The following is a 19,851-nucleotide window of genomic DNA, read 5'->3' on the forward strand; positions in this document are numbered from 1 at the left end:
TCACGTGAGGCCATGGGTCTACCACCCTACGGATGTCATCCAAAACTGAGCAAACACCTGTCGATGTCACCCTGCCCTCATCGAAACAAACCTGTGAAAGACGAATATTGGTTGCCGGTGTGTTTGCCTGAATACTGCAATGTTGAAAATCGTCTGTAACCGTTCCATGGAAAATGGCCTAAATATCTGGGAGGACCTACACCCGAAGAATTAGCATACACCAGTGGGAACAAGATTCAGCTTACCTCGAACATGCTTGATGGTCTCCGAATTGTCAAAATACAAGTAAAACGCAAATAACAATTGCATCCGTTACGTCACTGGTCTATAAACCATTGGTTCCTGAATGCTACAAGAGGACTGATTCATTTGAAAACGTTCCAATGGTCAGACATTGTTCAACTGGACAAGGACAAAAATATTTTGGTGTCAACTCATCCTACATGTTACATGTTGACCATACTACAACGAGTACCAGAGTAAGAGAATTTTGTCTCTAGAGGAAATTTCTATTCGATGTGTAGTGTGTGAAATAGAGACTAAAAAGTTTGGTTTGGCTACTGGAGGACAAGCAGTTTTTTGCAGAAAGTACACTTATTACCTTCCACAAAAAAGAGGTATAAAAACAGACTACCATGCCAAAACCTTTCTCACTCGCGATACAACCGATTCCGTGGAAGGAAATCAATGACACAATTCAGACAGTGGAAGATTACCAACACTTATCACAAGAACTGTGCCGACGTGTGCGTCTTAGTGACTGGTTTTCTGGGATTTCGTTTACCAGCCGATTCCTTGTGGACTATTTGCGACCAGTACTTACCACTCAATAAAACATGAAAGTGGTCCCTTTAAATGTCCACGAGAGACTCTTTCTGCTCAAAGCTTTGCGTTTTCATCTGGATACTTCTCAACCTCTACGGGAAGAAAAAAATTCGTCAAATTGTAGGTACCGAAGATGTGTATGACGATGTGTGTGTAGCTTGTGAATTTCACCCTCATTGAACAGATGTACGTGACTGGAAAAATTCCGGGTTTGAGGCTTGGACCAAAAAAATGGCCCATTATGCTCAAGAGTTGTGATCCTCCATTCAAACGTCCGAGGAAAAAAGTCACTTTTAAACCTGTGTTATTGACAGTACCAGAAGAACCCGTCACCAGGGACAATCACTCCCTTCAGGACAGGACTGTCATGGACATTCCCCAAAGACCATTCCGGGAGGACATCTGGGTGACTGTAACCCATGTAGAGACAGATTGTAAGAACATTACACACTGTCCCTAGGACATCTTAGTTACCAAGAACATGTTGTACAGTGACTTGTTTATATTCCCCTTTGATCGTTTTGATGTGTTTATTATCGTTGTACTTAACCATTTGGCTTTTATGTATTTTTGTCTTTCGTTTGTTCCATTTTAATTAGCAACAAACGTGTCCTGAAAAAAGGATAAAATCTCTTGTATTGTATGTCTTCGTGTCAAAAGTGACATTCCTTGCACTGTGGCTACCTCTGCTGTCTCTGCTCCCTCTTCCTCCACTTTCAAAGTCATCGACGAACACTTAGATCGTGCCAGTTGGGAGGCCTTTTATCTTCGTCATCCCTTGAACATGTTAATTGCCGGATCTAGCGGTTCAGGCAAAACCGAATTTGTCAAACGTTTGATCGAACGTAAACATCATTTGATCGATCGACCATCTCAATTCATCGTGTGGTGTTACAAAGAGTGGCAATCGGCGTACAGCCTCTTGCGAGAAAGTCAAGGCGATTCCATCGTGTTTGTGGAAGGCATTCATAACGAAGACGACGGAATCGTGTCTGACCCCAGTCAAACCCATCTGGTCATTTTCGACGACATGTTAGGAGAAGACGAAGAAGAAATTAAACTGTGGTTTACGCGCAAAGGGCATCATCGTAATGTCAGTGTCATTTACATTACTCAAAATATGTTTCAACAAAGTAAAGCCCATCGCACCATCAGTCTCAATGCTCATTACGTGGCCTTGTTTAAAAGACGTAGAGATAAGTTGCAAGTGCAAGTCTTAGCCAAACAGTTAGGAACGCCTTGGCTAACTCGGGAGTACGACGATGCCACTCAAACTCCACACTCCTATTTACTCGTCGATTTGAAACCCACCACTCCCGATTATTTGCGATTTCGTACCCATTTTTGTTACCACTGGTGTCAAGACGGAGGGCCTGTCCTGTACATGTCTCCGTCGGGGACTTAAAAAAATCTATAAAAACCTCGGACGCTTTGGGTCTATCTCACTTAGTGTCAACATGACGTCCCTTCAGTCTCATCTTCCCGTCAAATTGATTCATGCCTTGTACGGAATCAGTCGCGAAAAAAATCCACAAATACGTGCTCGTGTCTTAGAAGCCAGTCTCAAAAAAGTCTTACGATGGTTTACGGTGACAGCACGTCAATCACTGCATGGCATCATTCAGATTCCTCATCAAACCAAACGCTTTTTTGACAGAAGCAAAGTAGCCTTGATTCAACTGGCCGATCTCCGCATCGACATTCAAACCAAAAAGCAAATAATTTTGAAACCTGGAGGGAACGGTACTCTAGGAGGTGTCATCATTCGGTCTCTCTTAAAATTTGATCCTAATGCCCACAAAGTTCTCCCCAAGAAAAAGCCACTCCCAAAAAAGCCAAACGAAGCCCAAGGAAGAAAAAGAGCAACGGTGTAAAGACCAGGTTACAACCCCAGAAAAAGAAAAGCCCCCAGAAAAAGAAAAAGAAAAAAGAAAAGCCTTCAGAAAGCAGCTTCTAGCCTCAAAAGATGTACTTCAACCAGGACGCAACCTTACATTTGAAAACCACAACCTGCAGCGACGGTGACTGCATCTCCAGTAGTCTCAGATGATTCCGTTGGTGATGCCTACCCATCCCAATTTGACGAAACCATGGAAACCCACGTCTCCGAAAATGTCTCCTCTAACGGCTACACCCTCCTCCTCTTTAGCTGCAGTGGCATCTGCTCACAAAGTACCTGCTCCCAAAATCAAAGTCCAAGAGAGATCGGGCATGTTACAGAGTTTACTGGATTTGTCCGAGCAAGAACTGTCCCGATGTAGTCCGTTGCGAACCCCTCCGACGAGGCGTGATGCCTGTCATCATGTTGATACGACGTAAAGACAATCAGTGCCTACGCGTTGCAGTATAAAAAGGGATGAGACAAAGCATGGGTAGCAGTGTTTTTGTGCTCCTGAAGACACAAAGATGTAACCCGCCCCAGAAAACATCCCTCTTCTAAACCCAATTGAAAGAAAAGGAAAGGGCTGCATTCTCGTTTAGTCAAACATGGGGACATGTTGCCTGTCCTGTCAAAAGCTTCTCTACCCATGCGTAGAAAACTGCCTCCAAAGATGCAATCGATACCGTGAGCGAATGTTGTTTGAACGTCTTGAAAGGCATGACACCTTAGTCTAAACACCAGAAACAATGCGTAGCCAAACATCGTCAAGTTCTTCGCCAAATGGTTCAAAAGAAAATCCCCATTCGTCAAAAGTAAAAGATGTTGGTACAACGCGGAGGAATTTTGCCTCTGTTGTTAGGACCTTTGCTGAAACCAGTATTGGGAACCTTACTGGGAGGACTCGTGGGAGCAAGATAAAAAGGACTTCTGGAGTCCACTTATCTCAGATGTGACCCTTGAAATCGAATGGAAGGACATAAACTGACTTTAGTGCCTTACAAACGATGGATGGAATACCATCGTTGGCAAGAACAACGCAACCCCCATTTGCCTCCCAATCCGAATTTGACCGAGATGTCCCAGTTACAACACGATTTGCAGTCATTGATGGATCGCCACGATTTGTCCGAAACAGAAAAATTGCAAAAGTACGGTCAACTCTTGGAACGACTACAACTCTTTCACCAGAAAGCTTTAGACGAAACCTACTCTGAAAATTTTTAAGACCCTGATGAAAAGTCCACCACCACCCACAGTGGTCAAGACAGACGCAACCCCACGAATGCCTGAGGAAAAAGAGGCACGAGAAGTCTTTCAAACTCCGTCAGCAGCTCCCATTCCTAGTAAGATTGCAGCGTCCTTGTTGACCCCTTCCCCACACCCCAACAAGAAGAAATGAAAGCTTGGGTTAAAAAGAGCATGTCCACTCGTCCTTCGACAGAAGTGAAAAAGAAAGAAGGGAAACCAGACGTGAAAAAAGAAAAGAAGACCAAAGCCATTCCATTACCACCACCACCACTACCTTCGACTTCTACTCCAGTGGCCCATCGGACACGTAAATTCGTTTCCAAACCAACCTTTCTTCCGGTCCAAAGTACCGTCAGCGAAGAGTGTGTGACTTATTAAAATATGGAGAAGATGTTAGCCAACATTTACTACGATCCATCCCATCCTGCCAGTTACTGAGGAGTTCAGAATTGTATCGTGCTGCTAAAACTCGACTGAAAAGTCTCCCTTTACCTAAAGTGCAACGACGGTTACAAGAACAAGCCACGTAAACTTTGCAGAAACCCATTCGACAAAAATTGTCCAGAAGTCGCACCCCAGTGGAGGCAATGGCAAGCCGATTTAGCCGATGTATCTCATTTGGCCACCTACAATCTTGGCTACAAATATTTGTTTTGTGTCATAGACGTCTTTTCCAAATTCGCCTGGGTCGTGCCATTGACTTCCATATCGATCAGTGAATTAGTATGAACCCTCCAACTGGTATTGAAACAAAGTGGTCGGCACCCTCTTCGATGGAAAACCGACAAAGGCACCAAATTTCTGAACCAAGCTTTCCAAAAAAAAAAAAATTAAAGAAACGTGACATTCATTTTTTCACCACCGAGAATCCCGAAACCAAACCAGCGTCGTGGAACGTTTTCAACGCACTTTGAAAGAACGCATGTGGAAATATTTTACACACCACCACACTCTCAAGTACATTGACATCTTACCGCACTTGTTCAAAGCGTACAATCAATCTTACCATCGAAGCATCGGACGCGCCCCCCAAGAAGTGACTCCCGACAAGGAAGTGGCCGTTTTCGAACGCCTGTGTGGTACGTCCCCGACGGTGACTGTCCGCAAGAAAAGTGGAGTGTTGGCAGTGGGAGATTTGGTGCGCATTGGCAAAACCTAACGCACTTTCGACAAAGGTTACTTACCCAACTGGACCACTGAATTGTTTCGTGTCACTGGACAAGTGCATGGTCGTCATCCTGCCGTTTTTAAATTGGAAGACATGAACGGGGAAGTGTTCAAGGGAACGTTTAACTTGCCCGAGTTACAACGTGTCAACCAAAAAGAAGACGACGTGTACACCATAGAAAGCATTCTCGAACGCAGAACCCGTAAAGTAGGAAAACGGCGTGTCTAAGATGTCAAAGTGCGTTGGAAAGGATATCCATCCGGTTTTCATTCTTGGATCGACGCTTCGCAAGTCATCGACTATAAAAAGAAGTGACCATCATGACCTTCCACACTACCTCAGCTACCGCTACCAGTGCCGTGACCACTCCTTCACCCAGTTCTTTTCTGCAAGATCTTCAAAAGCAACCCTTGTGGGTGTGGTGTGGAACACGTGTGCCTAAAACTCAAATCGTCTTTTTCTGCCAAATCTTTGTGGTGTATTGTGTCATCGGTGCAGTCATTGCCAATTTGAGTTTGCAACAAGGAGACAAACAAATGTGGACTATTTTACTGAGCAGTTTCATCGGTTCCCTCCTTCTCAATAATTCCCTGAAATACTCCTCGCACGGGAACAACTGGAGCCTTGCGTCCAACGTCAGTCACCACCCCAACAACAACAGCAACAACAACAAACAGATTTTGGACGGAGACACTCCTCTGACTTCAAGTGACCCCTCGGACAGCCGGAGAACTCTGGAATTATGAACCACAAAAACCAATTTTATTTGACGCTACACAACGACAGTGCCATGGAGGTGTTTCCCCACAATACTTTGTGCTGTTACACGGCCAAATTACCTCAGGCCATCCATTTGGATCACGAAGCCCATTGGGAAGTGGCTTTGGTGGAAATCATTCACCCGACACAAATTCAAAACATCCCTAAAAATCAAAACACTTTTCATGTGGAAATCCTGAACGAACAATTGCAACAAGAGTTGATTGCCGAAGATAATTTTCTTTTACAAAGACAAAGAACCATCATCAGCCAAAGCTTCCTTAAACATCTATAAAATGGGAATTTCAGTAGGCTATTATTTTAGTGGTCAACATTTGGTGGATACGATTGCCAGTATTTTCAACGCTCAGTTTGGCAACGTCTCAAACAAATTAAACAAACGTGTCACAATTGAGTACAATAAAGATGCCAAAACCTTGTCCATTACATTTTGTCCTGAATTGTTTGACATTTTGGGAGGAGACATCATATTCGTCCCCAGTTCCATACACATTAACAACAACGATCGATTTTATAAGTATTTTAAATCCTCTGTAGAACTGAACCGATGACAGAATTTGATCTTTGTGTATTCCGATGTGGTGGAGTACAACGTGGTGGGACAAACCTCCATACCTTTACTACGTGTCATTCCTTTCATAGTGGATTCTGCCATGAACGCTGACCAGGAAGGTGGAAACACCTATCACGTTCACCGCGAATTTGTACATTCTCATTATGTGTCCGTCGGTAAGTCGTATTTCGACACTGTCAACATTGCTATAAAAGGAGATCTGGAACAAAATATTCCATTCTCCAAAGGGAAAGTCACGGTGAAACTCCATTTTCGATAAACGATTCTCTAACGACTCGTACATCATGTATCATATGTACCAAGCTGTCACTCAACAGGGAGGACATGGTTTACGAGATATGTTGAAATCGGCTTTTCGTTCGGTGGCTCCGGTGTTAAAACCGATGGTGACACGAGGATTGCACGCTTTGAAAGATTCCGCGTTGACGCAAGACAAAGAATTTCTCCAAAATGTCATCATTTACAAACAAAACGCTAAAGAAGCATTCTTGGGAGAGGGCAAAAATATCTTGCTGCAAACAGGCAAAGACATTTTGGGCCGACGATAAAAGCCTATAAATGCCCTGGGCGCTGCCGGGTTAGGCATTACTGCTTTTCTGACGCCACAGCAAGGATAAGTCAGAAAGAGACGACGAAGAAAACAGCCCTTCAGAAGTCTTCATACTCATAAAGCTAGAAAGACTAAGAAAAGAAGAACTGTCCGAGACTTAGACGTTTTGATTATTAAATCATAGAAACAAAAATGATGCACCGAGAGTCTTGAGCCTGTTCCAAGTCGGAACTGGATGTGTTTGCCATGCCACCCACCATGATGACGATGCAAGAATACCAATGGGTAGAATTTCATCCCATCTCCTCTTTGACAGCCTCAGCTCCCATCGAGTTTGAAATCAAAGGACAGTCCGAAGATTACATAGATCTGAACAGTAGTTACATGTAGTTGAAAGTCAAAGTGGACGATACGATGCTTCCGGACTAGATACCGATGAGATGGTAGCTCCCGTCAAGAATTTCATGCATTCCTTTTCAGCGAAGTGGACTTGTACTTGAATAACAAACTGGTCAGCAGCAGCATGGATACTTACCCTTATCGAGCGTACCTGGAAAATCTCTTGACGTACTGAACCGACGCCAAAAACACCCATTTAGATGCTTGTGTGGTGTGGAAACCTGACACCAAGGACGAATTCAATAAGATAGCAGATAAAAATTGCACCAATAAGAGATTTGTCGCAATTCAAAAGAAAATTGCTCTAAGCTGAAGTTTAGAACTGATTGACCGCTTGCATTTGGACATGTGGTTACAAGAGAAGTATTTGCTGAACGGCGTGGATGTTCGCCTGAGACTGAATCGGAGCAGTGCCGCTTTCCATTTGATGGCTGGTGCTGCCGATTTCAAAACTGTTATTCAAGAAGCCAGACTCTACGAGCGACGTGTAGAAGTGTTACCTAAAGTGGAAAACGACATCAGTCACACTTTGAGCAGAACGACAGCAAAGTATCCGATACGACGCGTGGAAGTGAAAACCTTCAACATTGCCACTGGGCTCCGATCCAAGATCGAAGATCATCTGTTCAAAGGACAGTTACCCAAGCGACTAATCGTTGCTATCGTGAGCTATGCAGCCTTCAATGGAGCCCACGATCAAAATCCTTTCAACTTCAGCACTACGACGTGTCCAAGATCGAAGTCATTCGCGATGGCAAGACCTTATGTACCAGACCCTTTGAACCTAACTTTAAAGAGAAGAATTACTTGAGATCGTACTTGTCCATGTACTAAGCCACGGGACAGTTAGGGACCAACACCAATCACGGCATTTCGTAACAACAATATGCAAGAGGCTATGCTTTGTGGGCTTTTGATTTCACTCCTGACCAAGGCAGTGACGAGGGACATTTCCATCCTATAAAATCCGGCCAGATTCATGTGGTACTTCAGTTCAAACAACCCCTGGAGGAAACAATGAACGTCATCTTGTATGCCGAATTCGACAATACCATAGAAATCAACAGTTTGAGAGAAGTCATTCTAGACTTTTAGGAACCATGGAAGACTGTTATCCCTCTTTGAACAGTGGAGAATCTATGGACTTGGCATGGGAGGAGACTGTGGAAGTTGAATCCTAAGACAAAGTCGAAGAAGTCATAATGATGAAGTCGAGATGGCGAGAGCAAGAACAACATTTAGTCTCCTGTTTTGCCAAACACTTGGCAGAAAAAATTAGGGAACTGATCAAGAAAGATTGATATGGATGTCAAAATGATCATCCCAGTCACATTTAACACGATAAATGTCTGATGCTGAGTCAAGAAGAAAAATTGGACGAGTATCTGGATAACGCTTGGGGTATCATCCCGGAAGAAGCCGTGTTTCATAAGTGGTATAAAGACTTGCGTGATCATTCCTCCCCTTCATTGACTGCTCTGGAGATCCGTCGCATTGAAACTCTCTTGGCACAGAGTACAAAGTCGGAGCTAATAGACCTTACTTGTCAGAGTGTTTTAGGCAAAACGTCAGGATTGAAATGATCACTTATCATTATCTGTGAAGACAAACAACACAAAAATGGATACCTGGGAACTTTATTACCTTTTGAAGCAAAGTTCGTACACTGCTTCTTGGAATCCTGTCGTGTGTGCTAAGATGAACTGCCTCATCGCAAATCTCAAGACCATCAAGCTTATGTCATCAACACGGACGACAGTCATCTCCCAGGAACCCACTGGGTAGCCGTCTACTTTCCCCGTGATGGTTGTGTGGAGTATTTTGATTCGTATGGATTACCCCCCTTTGGAAGATGATATCATCATCTTCATGAGAAGAAATGCCCAGACGACACGATTCAATAATGTGAAATTACAAGGCACAGATTACATGATGTGCGGACAATATTGTGTGTATTTACTTCATCAGCGCAGTCTTGGATATTCTTTAGAACATTTAGTGACTTATTTTGATCGTCACTCCTCTAGAAACGATGAGAAAGTAGAACGATGGTTTTGTGACCATTATGCTTATCTTTTGTATTTAGCTAGGAAACGTAGTGTACATCAATGGCCAATGACTTCCAACAGTGGAAGTCTAACTTCAGTTCACAACGTTGTCAATCTTGTCCAAAATAGGTTGTTAGTTGAAAAAATGTTTGTTGTTTATTAAAAAATTGTTAATTGTTAATATTGGTTGTTAGATATTTGAATAAAAATGTTGTGTTTTGAAAAAGGTGTCTGTCGTTTGTTTGCCATTTGTATCATGAACCATGATCTTTGACTTCTCTCTATCCCACAAATCAAACTATTCTAGCATTCCGACTCTAAACAGTGTGGGGGTGTTTTCTATCGCGTCCACGCTTGAACAATATAAAGCGGGGCAGTCTCCATTCTAACTCATTCTCCTATGAAGATGTGCTCAAGACTAGCCAAGTTGAACGAAGCTTACGTGAATTTACATCGTGTCATGACACGCCTGATACCGAAGCCTGAAGAGATAGAGAACGTCAGAATCTTGAATGTCATTGAAGACCTGATAGAAGATCTCTTCAGAGAGGAAATCAAGAAGAAGAAAGAAGAATGGATGGAGAAGTTCAGACTTCAGAAGCAGCAGAGAGAGCAGCAGCAGCGACAGCAGCAGGAACCAGACAGAGGTTTTGTTGACTGCCGTGTCGACACCAAAGAGTTCTCCTTCTCTTTCCGAAGAAGCAGACCCTATCCTGTGGGAAAGCATTGCCACCAGACGGGACGCAATCTTAGGCCAAAAAAGATTGCCATAGCTCCTCGTCCACAAAAACAGCCCTTTTCAGGGCTAACCAATACTCTAGAAAAGAGATACTAATTAAATTGCCAATGGTATGTTACTAAGTTAGATAAAAAAAAAAACAGAAGTGCGTCTATAAGCACATCATGTTTTTATCTTTGTTCGAAGTGCGTCTATAAGCGTCGTATGAGACTCAACGAATGCGAAGGTGTATGTCTTGGAAAATATGAATTCTTCGGAGAACATTCCACTATAAATACTGTAAAACAAGCACATATGCTAGTGTTACGTGCTGGTCCAGGCGCTCGGCCATGTCTTAAAATGCGGCAAGGGAGACAAATCGCGTAATCAGAATTGCCGGCTTTGTGACTGGACAAAGACCGGGGACTGCACATACAGATATACAAATAAATAACATAATACCAAGGATCAAGGCAATTGCAGTTTCTGATCCTGGTAAGATAAAAAATTAAAATAAGTCATTTACGGATTTATTAATTAGAGAATGTTTCACCTCTTAATTGGGCTTCCGTGCTTTACGTTGAGCAAATCGCGTAACAGTATAGCATAAATATACCAAGCTGTATGCGAAAAGCCGACATACTTACACTGAATCCACCACCGGTCACCAATCCACCACCGGTTGCTGATACGAAAGCAACGTTACAACAACTAAAACAATTTGCACGTGAGCGTAGTATGCAAATGAGGATGAAAAGTAAGTCATCGTATGAAGGATACGCAAAAACATCTTGTTACTGAAGCTGTTGAGTATGTTTCTGACCGAGTACAGTAATCACAAATACATGTATCTGAATTTAAATTTCGTTCGCGTAGGGGTGAGTTACAAAATCACGTGACAATCATTCCACCCACATACACGCAAGGCAAAGAGGCTCGAATACTGTTAACAAAGTGATTTCTAGGATTACGTCGGTGTTACAAAATTCTACCCACTCTAACGTTAAAAGCGGTATTGTTATGAATGTGCATCTTGTTATGCACGACAAGGATGGATTTAAAACTGCTGTACGGTGGATTCACAGCGGTGCTCGTACAATCCTGAACCGTAGCGACCCCAACTCAATGAATGACCAAGTTGATAAAGGCATTGTAACGATTCTCGAGACTTTGGAGCAATTCACTAATGTGGGATCGAGATGGACTCTCGAAAGATGTGTCCAAGTCGAGGTACTTATCTCAATATATCAACCGTTTCGTTCCATGCCAACACCAGAGTGGGTTCCGTCATGGTCAGTGATAAACGTAAAGAATTTTGACAATACATGTTTTGAATAGGCGAACTTATTAGCGTTATATTCTGCTAGTTATCACCAACACCTGCCTCGAAAATACCGGCAGCATGTAGGTAAACTCAACTTTAGTAATACTGAATCTCCTCTACAGGTGCCAAGACTACACTGAAAAAATATGAGACACTTAAAGTTGGTATCGCTGTTAATGGTCTTGCTTACGATAAAGGCTTTTATCCGCTTGTACTATCCCTGCACGAATAACATGGACGAATCCAGGTTGACTTGTTGCTGATAAGGGAACTGAAGAATCAGAGTCGTTATCGCACAAAGAATGGATCAAGAGTCTTTCTTTTTTAACCGACACAGCAAACAGACACGCAATAACTTTCCATGAAGATATGGCATGTATGTATTCAGCATTCAACAACTGCGTACCAACCATGAAGTTTACTGTGGTGTTATTAGTGAACAATCGCAGCGGACAATAATGTCAGGACCTGGTAGAAATATTCTCAAAGTAACGAAAGATGAAAGTTTCTTATATCCTCCCCACGGACTTTCAACCTCTCAAAGTCCAACCAAACAGGACAAGTCGCTAACCAACCACCATGCGTATTTTGTTACATAGCAGTTAGGTGTGACGGGCCACCTGAGTCACCAATGTGGCAAGGGCACCGTTGAGATGTTTATTAATTTGCTCGAGGTTACATCGAAATGGATTCGACAAGAGCTCTATTCACCAGCGGTCGTGATTATGACATATGATAACATTTCTGAGTTCTCCGCAGCAATTCATTGCTGGATATGTGATGGTCCCTTTACCAAGGTAAAATTCTTCCACCGGAAGTTACAGTTCCAAGGTAAAATTCTTCCACCGGAAGTTACAGTTCTCTGATCGCTGTCACATCACCGGCACGTATAAAGCAGCCGCACACAAGGCTTGTAATCTACATTTGAGAATTTACCCAAACAAAACAAAAGGCAATGCAGTGTTTCATAACTTGCGGTGGGTATAATGGCCACTTAATATTGTGACATTAGCCACGGCATCAGACTCACCGATAAGCGTGATCCCCATCAACATGGAAAAATACATAACGTTTAGGCCGGGTCAACTATGGATCATCGATTCGTTACAGTTTATGAATTCATTCTTGGAGAAGTTAGAGGACAATCTAATGGCAGATAACTGCATTCGCTCGTCGATATTGTCCATCCAACACAGACCTACTGATGCAGAAAGGTGTCTATCCATACTTGTACATGAGCAACGGGGGCAAGTTTGTTGAAACTCAGTTCCCACTGATCAAAGCGGCCTATTGATCGCAGTCACGCAAAGATATCTCAGAAAAATAAATACGAGCGCGGAGAGAAGGTTTTGTCCGCATTCGTATGCAAACATATGGATGACTCTCACGATCTGTATCTGTGCAACGATGTGCTGTTGCTTGCTGATGCGTTTGAGAAATTTCGTGACACTGCCATGATCGTGTACAAGTTAGATCCCACGCATTACTTCACATCACCTGGAATGCCTTTGGATGCTTTGTTGTCAAAAATCAAGATCGACTTTTGGTCACCGACATCGGGCCAGCATCAATTTATTAATAGATCTCTTCATGGTGGGATTTCTATGGTAAACCACAGATATGCGCCCGCAAACAACCCAAACGTAGACAGATGAGACCCCACTGCCCCCTCACCAGTCTCTTCATGTATCTAGATTTAAATAAGCTGTATATTTGGATAATGATGTAACCGTTGCGGTTGGTGCGTTTCGATGGATTGATCCTAGATACACTGATGCGTAAAAACACACAATATCAACAGTGACCACAGTCACTCCTTCAAAGTTGATTTGGAATACCAGGAACATTTACATGATGCTCACAACAATTAGCCGCCACAACCAGAAGCGCGGTCGGTGTCTAGTACCCGATTGTTCCTATATCAGTGATCGATCACTGGTGATTCCGGACGTAAACACAACCAATGCACCAAATTAGTATCAGGTCTTAGAACCAAAACAAAACTATGTACTGCACGTGCGAAACCTCCAGCTGTCTCTGTGATTGGGTATGCGTGTAACCAAGATCAATCGAGTGTTTGAATTTCGCTTGGATGGTGTCGTATATCTAGATGAATAAAGATCCAATGAGTTTGAGTAGGACTTTATCAAGCTTATGAACAATTATCTATACAGAAAAACCACGAGAATCTACGCAAACGAATTTAAGTCGATATTGTCTCTGATAGTGAACGAGACAAATTTCGAAGTCTCATCGCTGACCCACCTTTGAATCGAGAAAGATCTTTGATGGTTGACTTGTTGCCGTTCACAGTAAAAAATCGAAACTCAAGCAAACACAAAAAAACAGTTCATGCTGGCTCGTCGGTGTTAGACTTGTCAAAGCTGCTAATGTACGAGTTTTACCATGACAACATCAAACCGTTTTATCAGGTCAAGATGCTATACACCAACAATGGCTCGCTGCTGATATACATCATCACCAGCGATGTGAACGCTGACATGGCACAACCATGTGTGATAAATGAATTTGATACCAGTGAGTATCCTAAAGAACACCCGCTGTTTAATAACGCCAATAAAAAGGTTCTTGGTAAATTCAAAGACGAATGCTCGAGTAAACCTATCGAAGGGTATATAGGACTGTGACCTAAAACGTATTCAATCGCGGTTGGACCATACTCTTCTGAAAATAAAAAGAGAGCAAATGGAGTCGCACTGATTATTATGCAGAAAGATCGCCAGCACGGAAAATCATAGAGGTCGACGTGAATTAGCACACATAACAAATATGACACGGTGCCAGAAATATCGCATGGGTATTTACTAAAGTGACTTTGTCCTCGGCGTATTAATTTAGGAAGATAAAAATGGTATGGATCATCCAGTGTGCTATTTCTCCACACATAAATAAGCACCAGAGAAATTATTCCACTATCGAGGAGCGTTTGGCTTTAATTGTGTCTTTACAACATTTTGAAGTGTATATTAATTCAGCTCCTTCCCCGATTATTATATTCAGTGATCACAACCCCTTACTTTCATCCACAAAATGAAAAATAAAAATCAGAGATTGTTTAGGCAGAGTTTGATGTTGTAAGAATACAACATCGACATTCGGCACATCAAGAGAAAAGAAAATTTAGTCGCAGATTCACTTTCACGTGTATAAGAGTTCTATATCACTTTATTTTTTTAATACATTTATGCACATCATTACCCATCTGCCCGTGTAATTTCATTATTATTATTATCATTTGTGAAAAAAGAAAGCTTTGTTGCATACATTTTTCTTTTCCCACTCTGGGAGGGGTTATGCAGATGAATTGTTCGGACGTTGTTGTTGTTGTTGTTGTTGTTCTAGGGTTTAACGCCATTTTTCAGCACAAGACTATACATGGCGGCCAGTATAACAGGTGGAGGAAGAACCCTGGAAAACCCAGGGAAGAACCACAGACCCACGAGAAGCTACTGACAGGCTTTCCCACTTACCCACGCTATCCGAGCCTTTGACTCGAACCCACGCAGACAGAGGTGAGATGGCAGTGATCCGGAACGGTGAGCGCTTTAGACCACTCGGGGCACCTGTTCGGACGTTGGTGAATGCATAAAATTCATATGGCACAAAGCTGTTAGATATCTGAAGAGCTGAGATATAAGAGCTGATATATATATATATATATATATATATATATATATATATATATATATATATATATATATATATATATAAATTAATAAAATTAGGTAAGAAATCGACATATAGAGTCAGGTAAGAAATTGACATGTATAGACAGGTAAGAAATCGACATGTATAGTCAGGGTCGACGGGGGAGGGGTCGGGGCAACCGGGTTTATATCCCGGGGCCCGGATGCTTAAGGGGTCCGGGGCCGAACAACACTTTTTAATTTTATAAAACAACAATTTTGTTTGAACAAGAATTAGGAGAGGCCCGGGTGTTTCTTATCCTAGGTCCCGTGATCGTTCTCTACGGCCTTGGGTATAGTCAGGTAAGAAAACGACGTATAATTTAGATAAGAAATCAAAATGTATAGTCAGGTATGAAATCAACAAGTATACACAGGTAAGAAATTAACATGTACAGTCTGATAAGATATCAAGCCCAGTACTCCAGTAAAATACCCAATTTAATTGCATTGCCTTAACATGAAACAAAGTTGATGTGTATTTGAATACCTTAAGGCATCAGCTGTCTGATTTTAAAATTTTTTTTTACAGGTCCTGGTTTCACAAGTCTGCTCTCGCTCGTGTCCTTCCCAGATTACTCTGTGATAGGACAATCAACTTCAGTGACGATATGGATGTAAATTTATATTGTAGAGTAAATAAGCAGGAAGTATACTCCTGAACATTGACACTGGGCCGTACCTTACCCTTTGTCGCAAACAAGCCTGTAAAGGAAGATATTATTTGCATCGCAAGACGTCACAATAAAAAAATTCAACACCGTGGTGTGCATGAATTTCATAAGTGGATAGAGAAGTGAATCAAGCCACATTGCACTAACCCAGAGTGCAATTCGTACAGAGCTCCCGAGAGGACACGAGGTAAAAAATACTGATTCGTTCAAGCAAATTAATATTTCGTTCCCTCAAAATAATAATTCGTTCCCTCAAATTAATATTGTGTTCCCTTAAAATAATAATTCGTTCCCTCACATTAACATTTCGTTCCATCAAATTGCTAATTCGTTCGCACAAGTTATTTTGTTCCCTCAAGTCATTATTCGTTCCTGCAGAATAATAATTTGTTCCCTCAAATTAATATTTAGTTCCCTCAAGTAAGCATTTGGTTCCCTCAAAATATGAATCTGTTCCCTCAAATTAATATTTCGTTCCTTGAAGTTACTATTTTGTTCCCTCAAGATAATAATTAATTCCCTCAAATTAAGATATCGTTCCCTCCATTTGCTAATTCGTTCGCATAAGTTATTATTTTGTTCCCTAAAATTATTATTCGTTCCCTCAGCATAATAATTTGTTAATATAATATAATATAAGTGATAAGAATTAATAAAGAGAACCGAAGTGTCCTTGAGCCAAACATCCATCTCGTACAACAACATGGCTGAAGGAGACAGTCATTCAGACGCACGTACGAGCCGTATGGAAACCACAGAGTCAAATGAAGATTATATGGATGGCAAAGGTCAGATTTACCAAGGTGAAATCATTAAGGAGAAAATTCGTGTCGAAGAAGAAGACACTGTTACAGTCCCACTGCTGCTACCAAAACATTTTGCAAATGGACAGCGTAATTCAGAAGAATGCCTTGACGTCCAAGATTTGCACGATTCCGTTATCTCGCCTGTCAATTCGTCGGTAAAATCACAATAATTGCATCTCCCTCTCTCTCTCTCTCTGTCTGTCTGTCTGTCTGTCTGTCTCTTAATATATCGTTCTAATTCATCATTCTATTTCTGTATTCCAAGTATGGCATTAACTGTATGTTATATAGAGTTAGCAGAAGGAAACCAAAAGTTGTTTCCATTCAGATTTCTATACCGATATATTGTCCTGGCCATTTTTATCTATTAATTATGTTGATTAAAGAAATCCTTATACTCTTTTAGGTCTAATCGCAGCAATAATAATTAATTTACTATGACGTATGAAAGCGTTACTTTTAAAATAAAGAATTAGACAGTTTCGTTGATTACGAGGAAACGGTAGAAAAAAAATTGTCAACGTTTAGTATCAGTGATTGCTAATGAAAGTAAAACTTCCTGATGAAAATCAATACATGTTTTAATTTAACCCCACTCAACCAGTGTGTGTGTGTGTGTGTGTGTTTAATGTGGCCGTTTTTCACCCGTTTTTCGGTCAGGGAAATTCATTTCACATTTCAAGCACACCCCACCCCACCCTATGAAAATATCTTCGTTTTGTCACCATCGTTATTTTCAGTAACCTTTCTAGTAGCTGACTCACATCATTCCTAAACGATTGTCCTGAACAAACAGTTTTTCTCCAAAGCTTGGAGGCTTTACTGTCAAATTAAATATTTCTTGATTCTTAATTAACTTCCTGATAGAATATGTTAGGGTTAGTTGACTCTGTGGTCTAAGTGTTAATGTCGCTCAGTTCCTCCTGCGCTCTGAAATGTATGACCGGAGACGGCTGTGAAGATCAGTAAATGTTTTGACATTGGCATTTAACCATTTTAACTTGGATTTGAATAAAATGCGAGTGGGAAATCCCCCCCCCCCATGACGTCCCTGGCTTTTTGTCTACATTTTTCTTCGTTTAATATCTGTAAAGATATTAAGACATTCGTGTGGAACATTGTCTGACATATTTTGTATACGAAGTAGCTCTGTTTGCAAAGATGAGTGATGAAGATCTATACTATTTTTACTTAAGAAAGTATTCATTATTACAGGACGATGACGAAGATAGCAATACACGTAAAATCAAAAGGCGCCCGAAGCAACTGTGCATCAATCGCAGAACACGGCTATTTAAGATTACAACATGCACGTATCGTTATAAACATCAAAAATTAAAACAGCACTACATAACCGATATTGAACAGTCAACAGATATTGATGGAGAAACAGGAGTGATGTAAGTATATGTTTTAATTTTATAACACTCAGCAATAATAATAACAATAATAATAATAATAATAATAATAATAATAATAATAATAATAATGATAATAATAATAATAATAATAATAATAATAATAATAATAATAATAATAATAATAATAATAATGATAATAATAATAATAATACCAGTAGTAGTAGTAGTGGTAGTTGTAGTAGTAGTTTTACTATAACGATTATTATTATGATTATTATTATAATTATGATTATTACAACTATTATTATTATTATTATTATTATTATTATTATTATTATTATTATTTACATTTTTCTCTACTTGCAACCAATAACGTTTCTTAAGCTGTATACTTTATGAAATTTAATGATTTGGTCTTGGAGCCACAAATTAAATTGCTCGCTAGTCTTAGTTGTATAGCTTGTTTATTATCACGTAAACAGGTTTTACGTCTTGAGTAGGTTACGTTTATTTTTTTAACTTTCCCACTTAGGAAGAAAACTATTTCGCTTAAAAAGATGGATATTTATTGTATTTATTGTGACATGCAAAGTACCTGCGTCTGTTATTCCTGCAAATGCCATGCCTGATTCGCGATGGGGCGTTATTTATAAGTTCTTTACCCATACGTATGGATGCATTGGAACCGACTGTATGAGCAAGGAAGAAATTCCGAACCTACCGAAACTTGGAAAAACGTTCTTCGAGGCGCTGCTTGGGTTGTATTGTATCGACTTCTCTTGCTTACTGATCCGGCATTTGCACAAAAATGGTTTCCGAACAACAGCAAAGGACACAGTAGCACGTTTGGGATACCAAGGGACCACAAAACAACCCCGATGGTAGCACACTTGCATATGTGTCTGACAGACGTGGAACGACCACAACTTGCCCTTAGGTATGGTCTCTAAATACATGATTTTTAGGACGTCCGCATATTTTAGAATACGTGCTGATCCAAGGGGAAGACAATCCCGTTGGCGACCGATGATGCGTTTTCTTCCAAACTCGAGGCGTACGAGATTCGCGAATAGTTTGGAGGCTACCTCGCAAACGTCCACCTATGCATACATGCAAGGTGTCTAACTCGATTCGCGTTCCGAAGTATCCGGCCTGTGGGAAAGCGCAACATCGCAGACGTCGATAATCTCAAACTGGCACAACATTTACGAATCAAGTTTTTGATAAGACCAATCAAAGATCCTTATCTCTTACCACCCACATCTATTGCAAGAAGAAAGGGCGCGTTATTTCTGATTGCTACAGATTTAAAAATAAGCAACAAAAACAAGACAGATCTGTTCCACATTCTCTTATTTCTAAGAGGTCAATGTCACGGTCATATATTGAAAACTACATTTGTTGGGTCAAGCAAAGCCGTGTCTGATTTTACTAAGGAGAATTATGAACCATTCATGTCGAAATGTTCTACATCACTTATTCGTGTTTCTGCGAATCCTATCGGTACTAATAGTTTAAGGGACACAGGAGTTTCTCAGAATATTTTATTATCAGGTACTTTGTAATTTTCTTACAAGTTTAGTTCTCATGAAAGTGTTCGTATGCAGGGTGTAGAGTGCGGCCTGTTCCGCTCCATTGGATAAATTTTGTATCAGACTTAGTCTCAGTACGCTTGATAGCCCTAACAGCGAGGTCTTTACCAATCGAGGGTATTCATTTATTGTTAGGCACTGACTTAGCTAGAGAAAAAATTGTTTAATTCACTTGTAACTGACAAGCCTTGATTG

The 19,851-nt window shown here is 41.0% G+C and overlaps 1 protein-coding gene across 2 annotated transcripts in view; it reads left to right on the forward strand.

Moving 5' to 3' along the window:
- The first annotated feature begins 15,772 nt into the window (after positions 1–15,772).
- The window catches only part of LOC149798803 (uncharacterized), a 50,940-nt gene continuing 46,861 nt past the window's right edge, over positions 15,773–19,851 (forward strand). The window contains exons 1-3 of one of the 2 annotated variants that reach the window (XM_089957697.1): positions 15,773–16,084; positions 16,538–16,858; positions 17,919–18,103. In XM_089957697.1, the coding sequence (XP_089813823.1) occupies positions 16,601–16,858; positions 17,919–18,103 (443 nt within the window). In that variant the 5' untranslated portion in view covers positions 15,773–16,084; positions 16,538–16,600. The remainder of the gene's footprint in view (positions 16,085–16,537; positions 16,859–17,918; positions 18,104–19,851) is intronic. The other variant, XM_089957698.1, reaches the window with a different exon arrangement.

This window comes from Sinohyriopsis cumingii, chromosome 5 (assembly GCF_028554795.1).
Source record: "Sinohyriopsis cumingii isolate HCF-2022 chromosome 5, ASM2855479v2, whole genome shotgun sequence".
NCBI lineage: Eukaryota > Metazoa > Mollusca > Bivalvia > Unionida > Unionidae > Sinohyriopsis > Sinohyriopsis cumingii.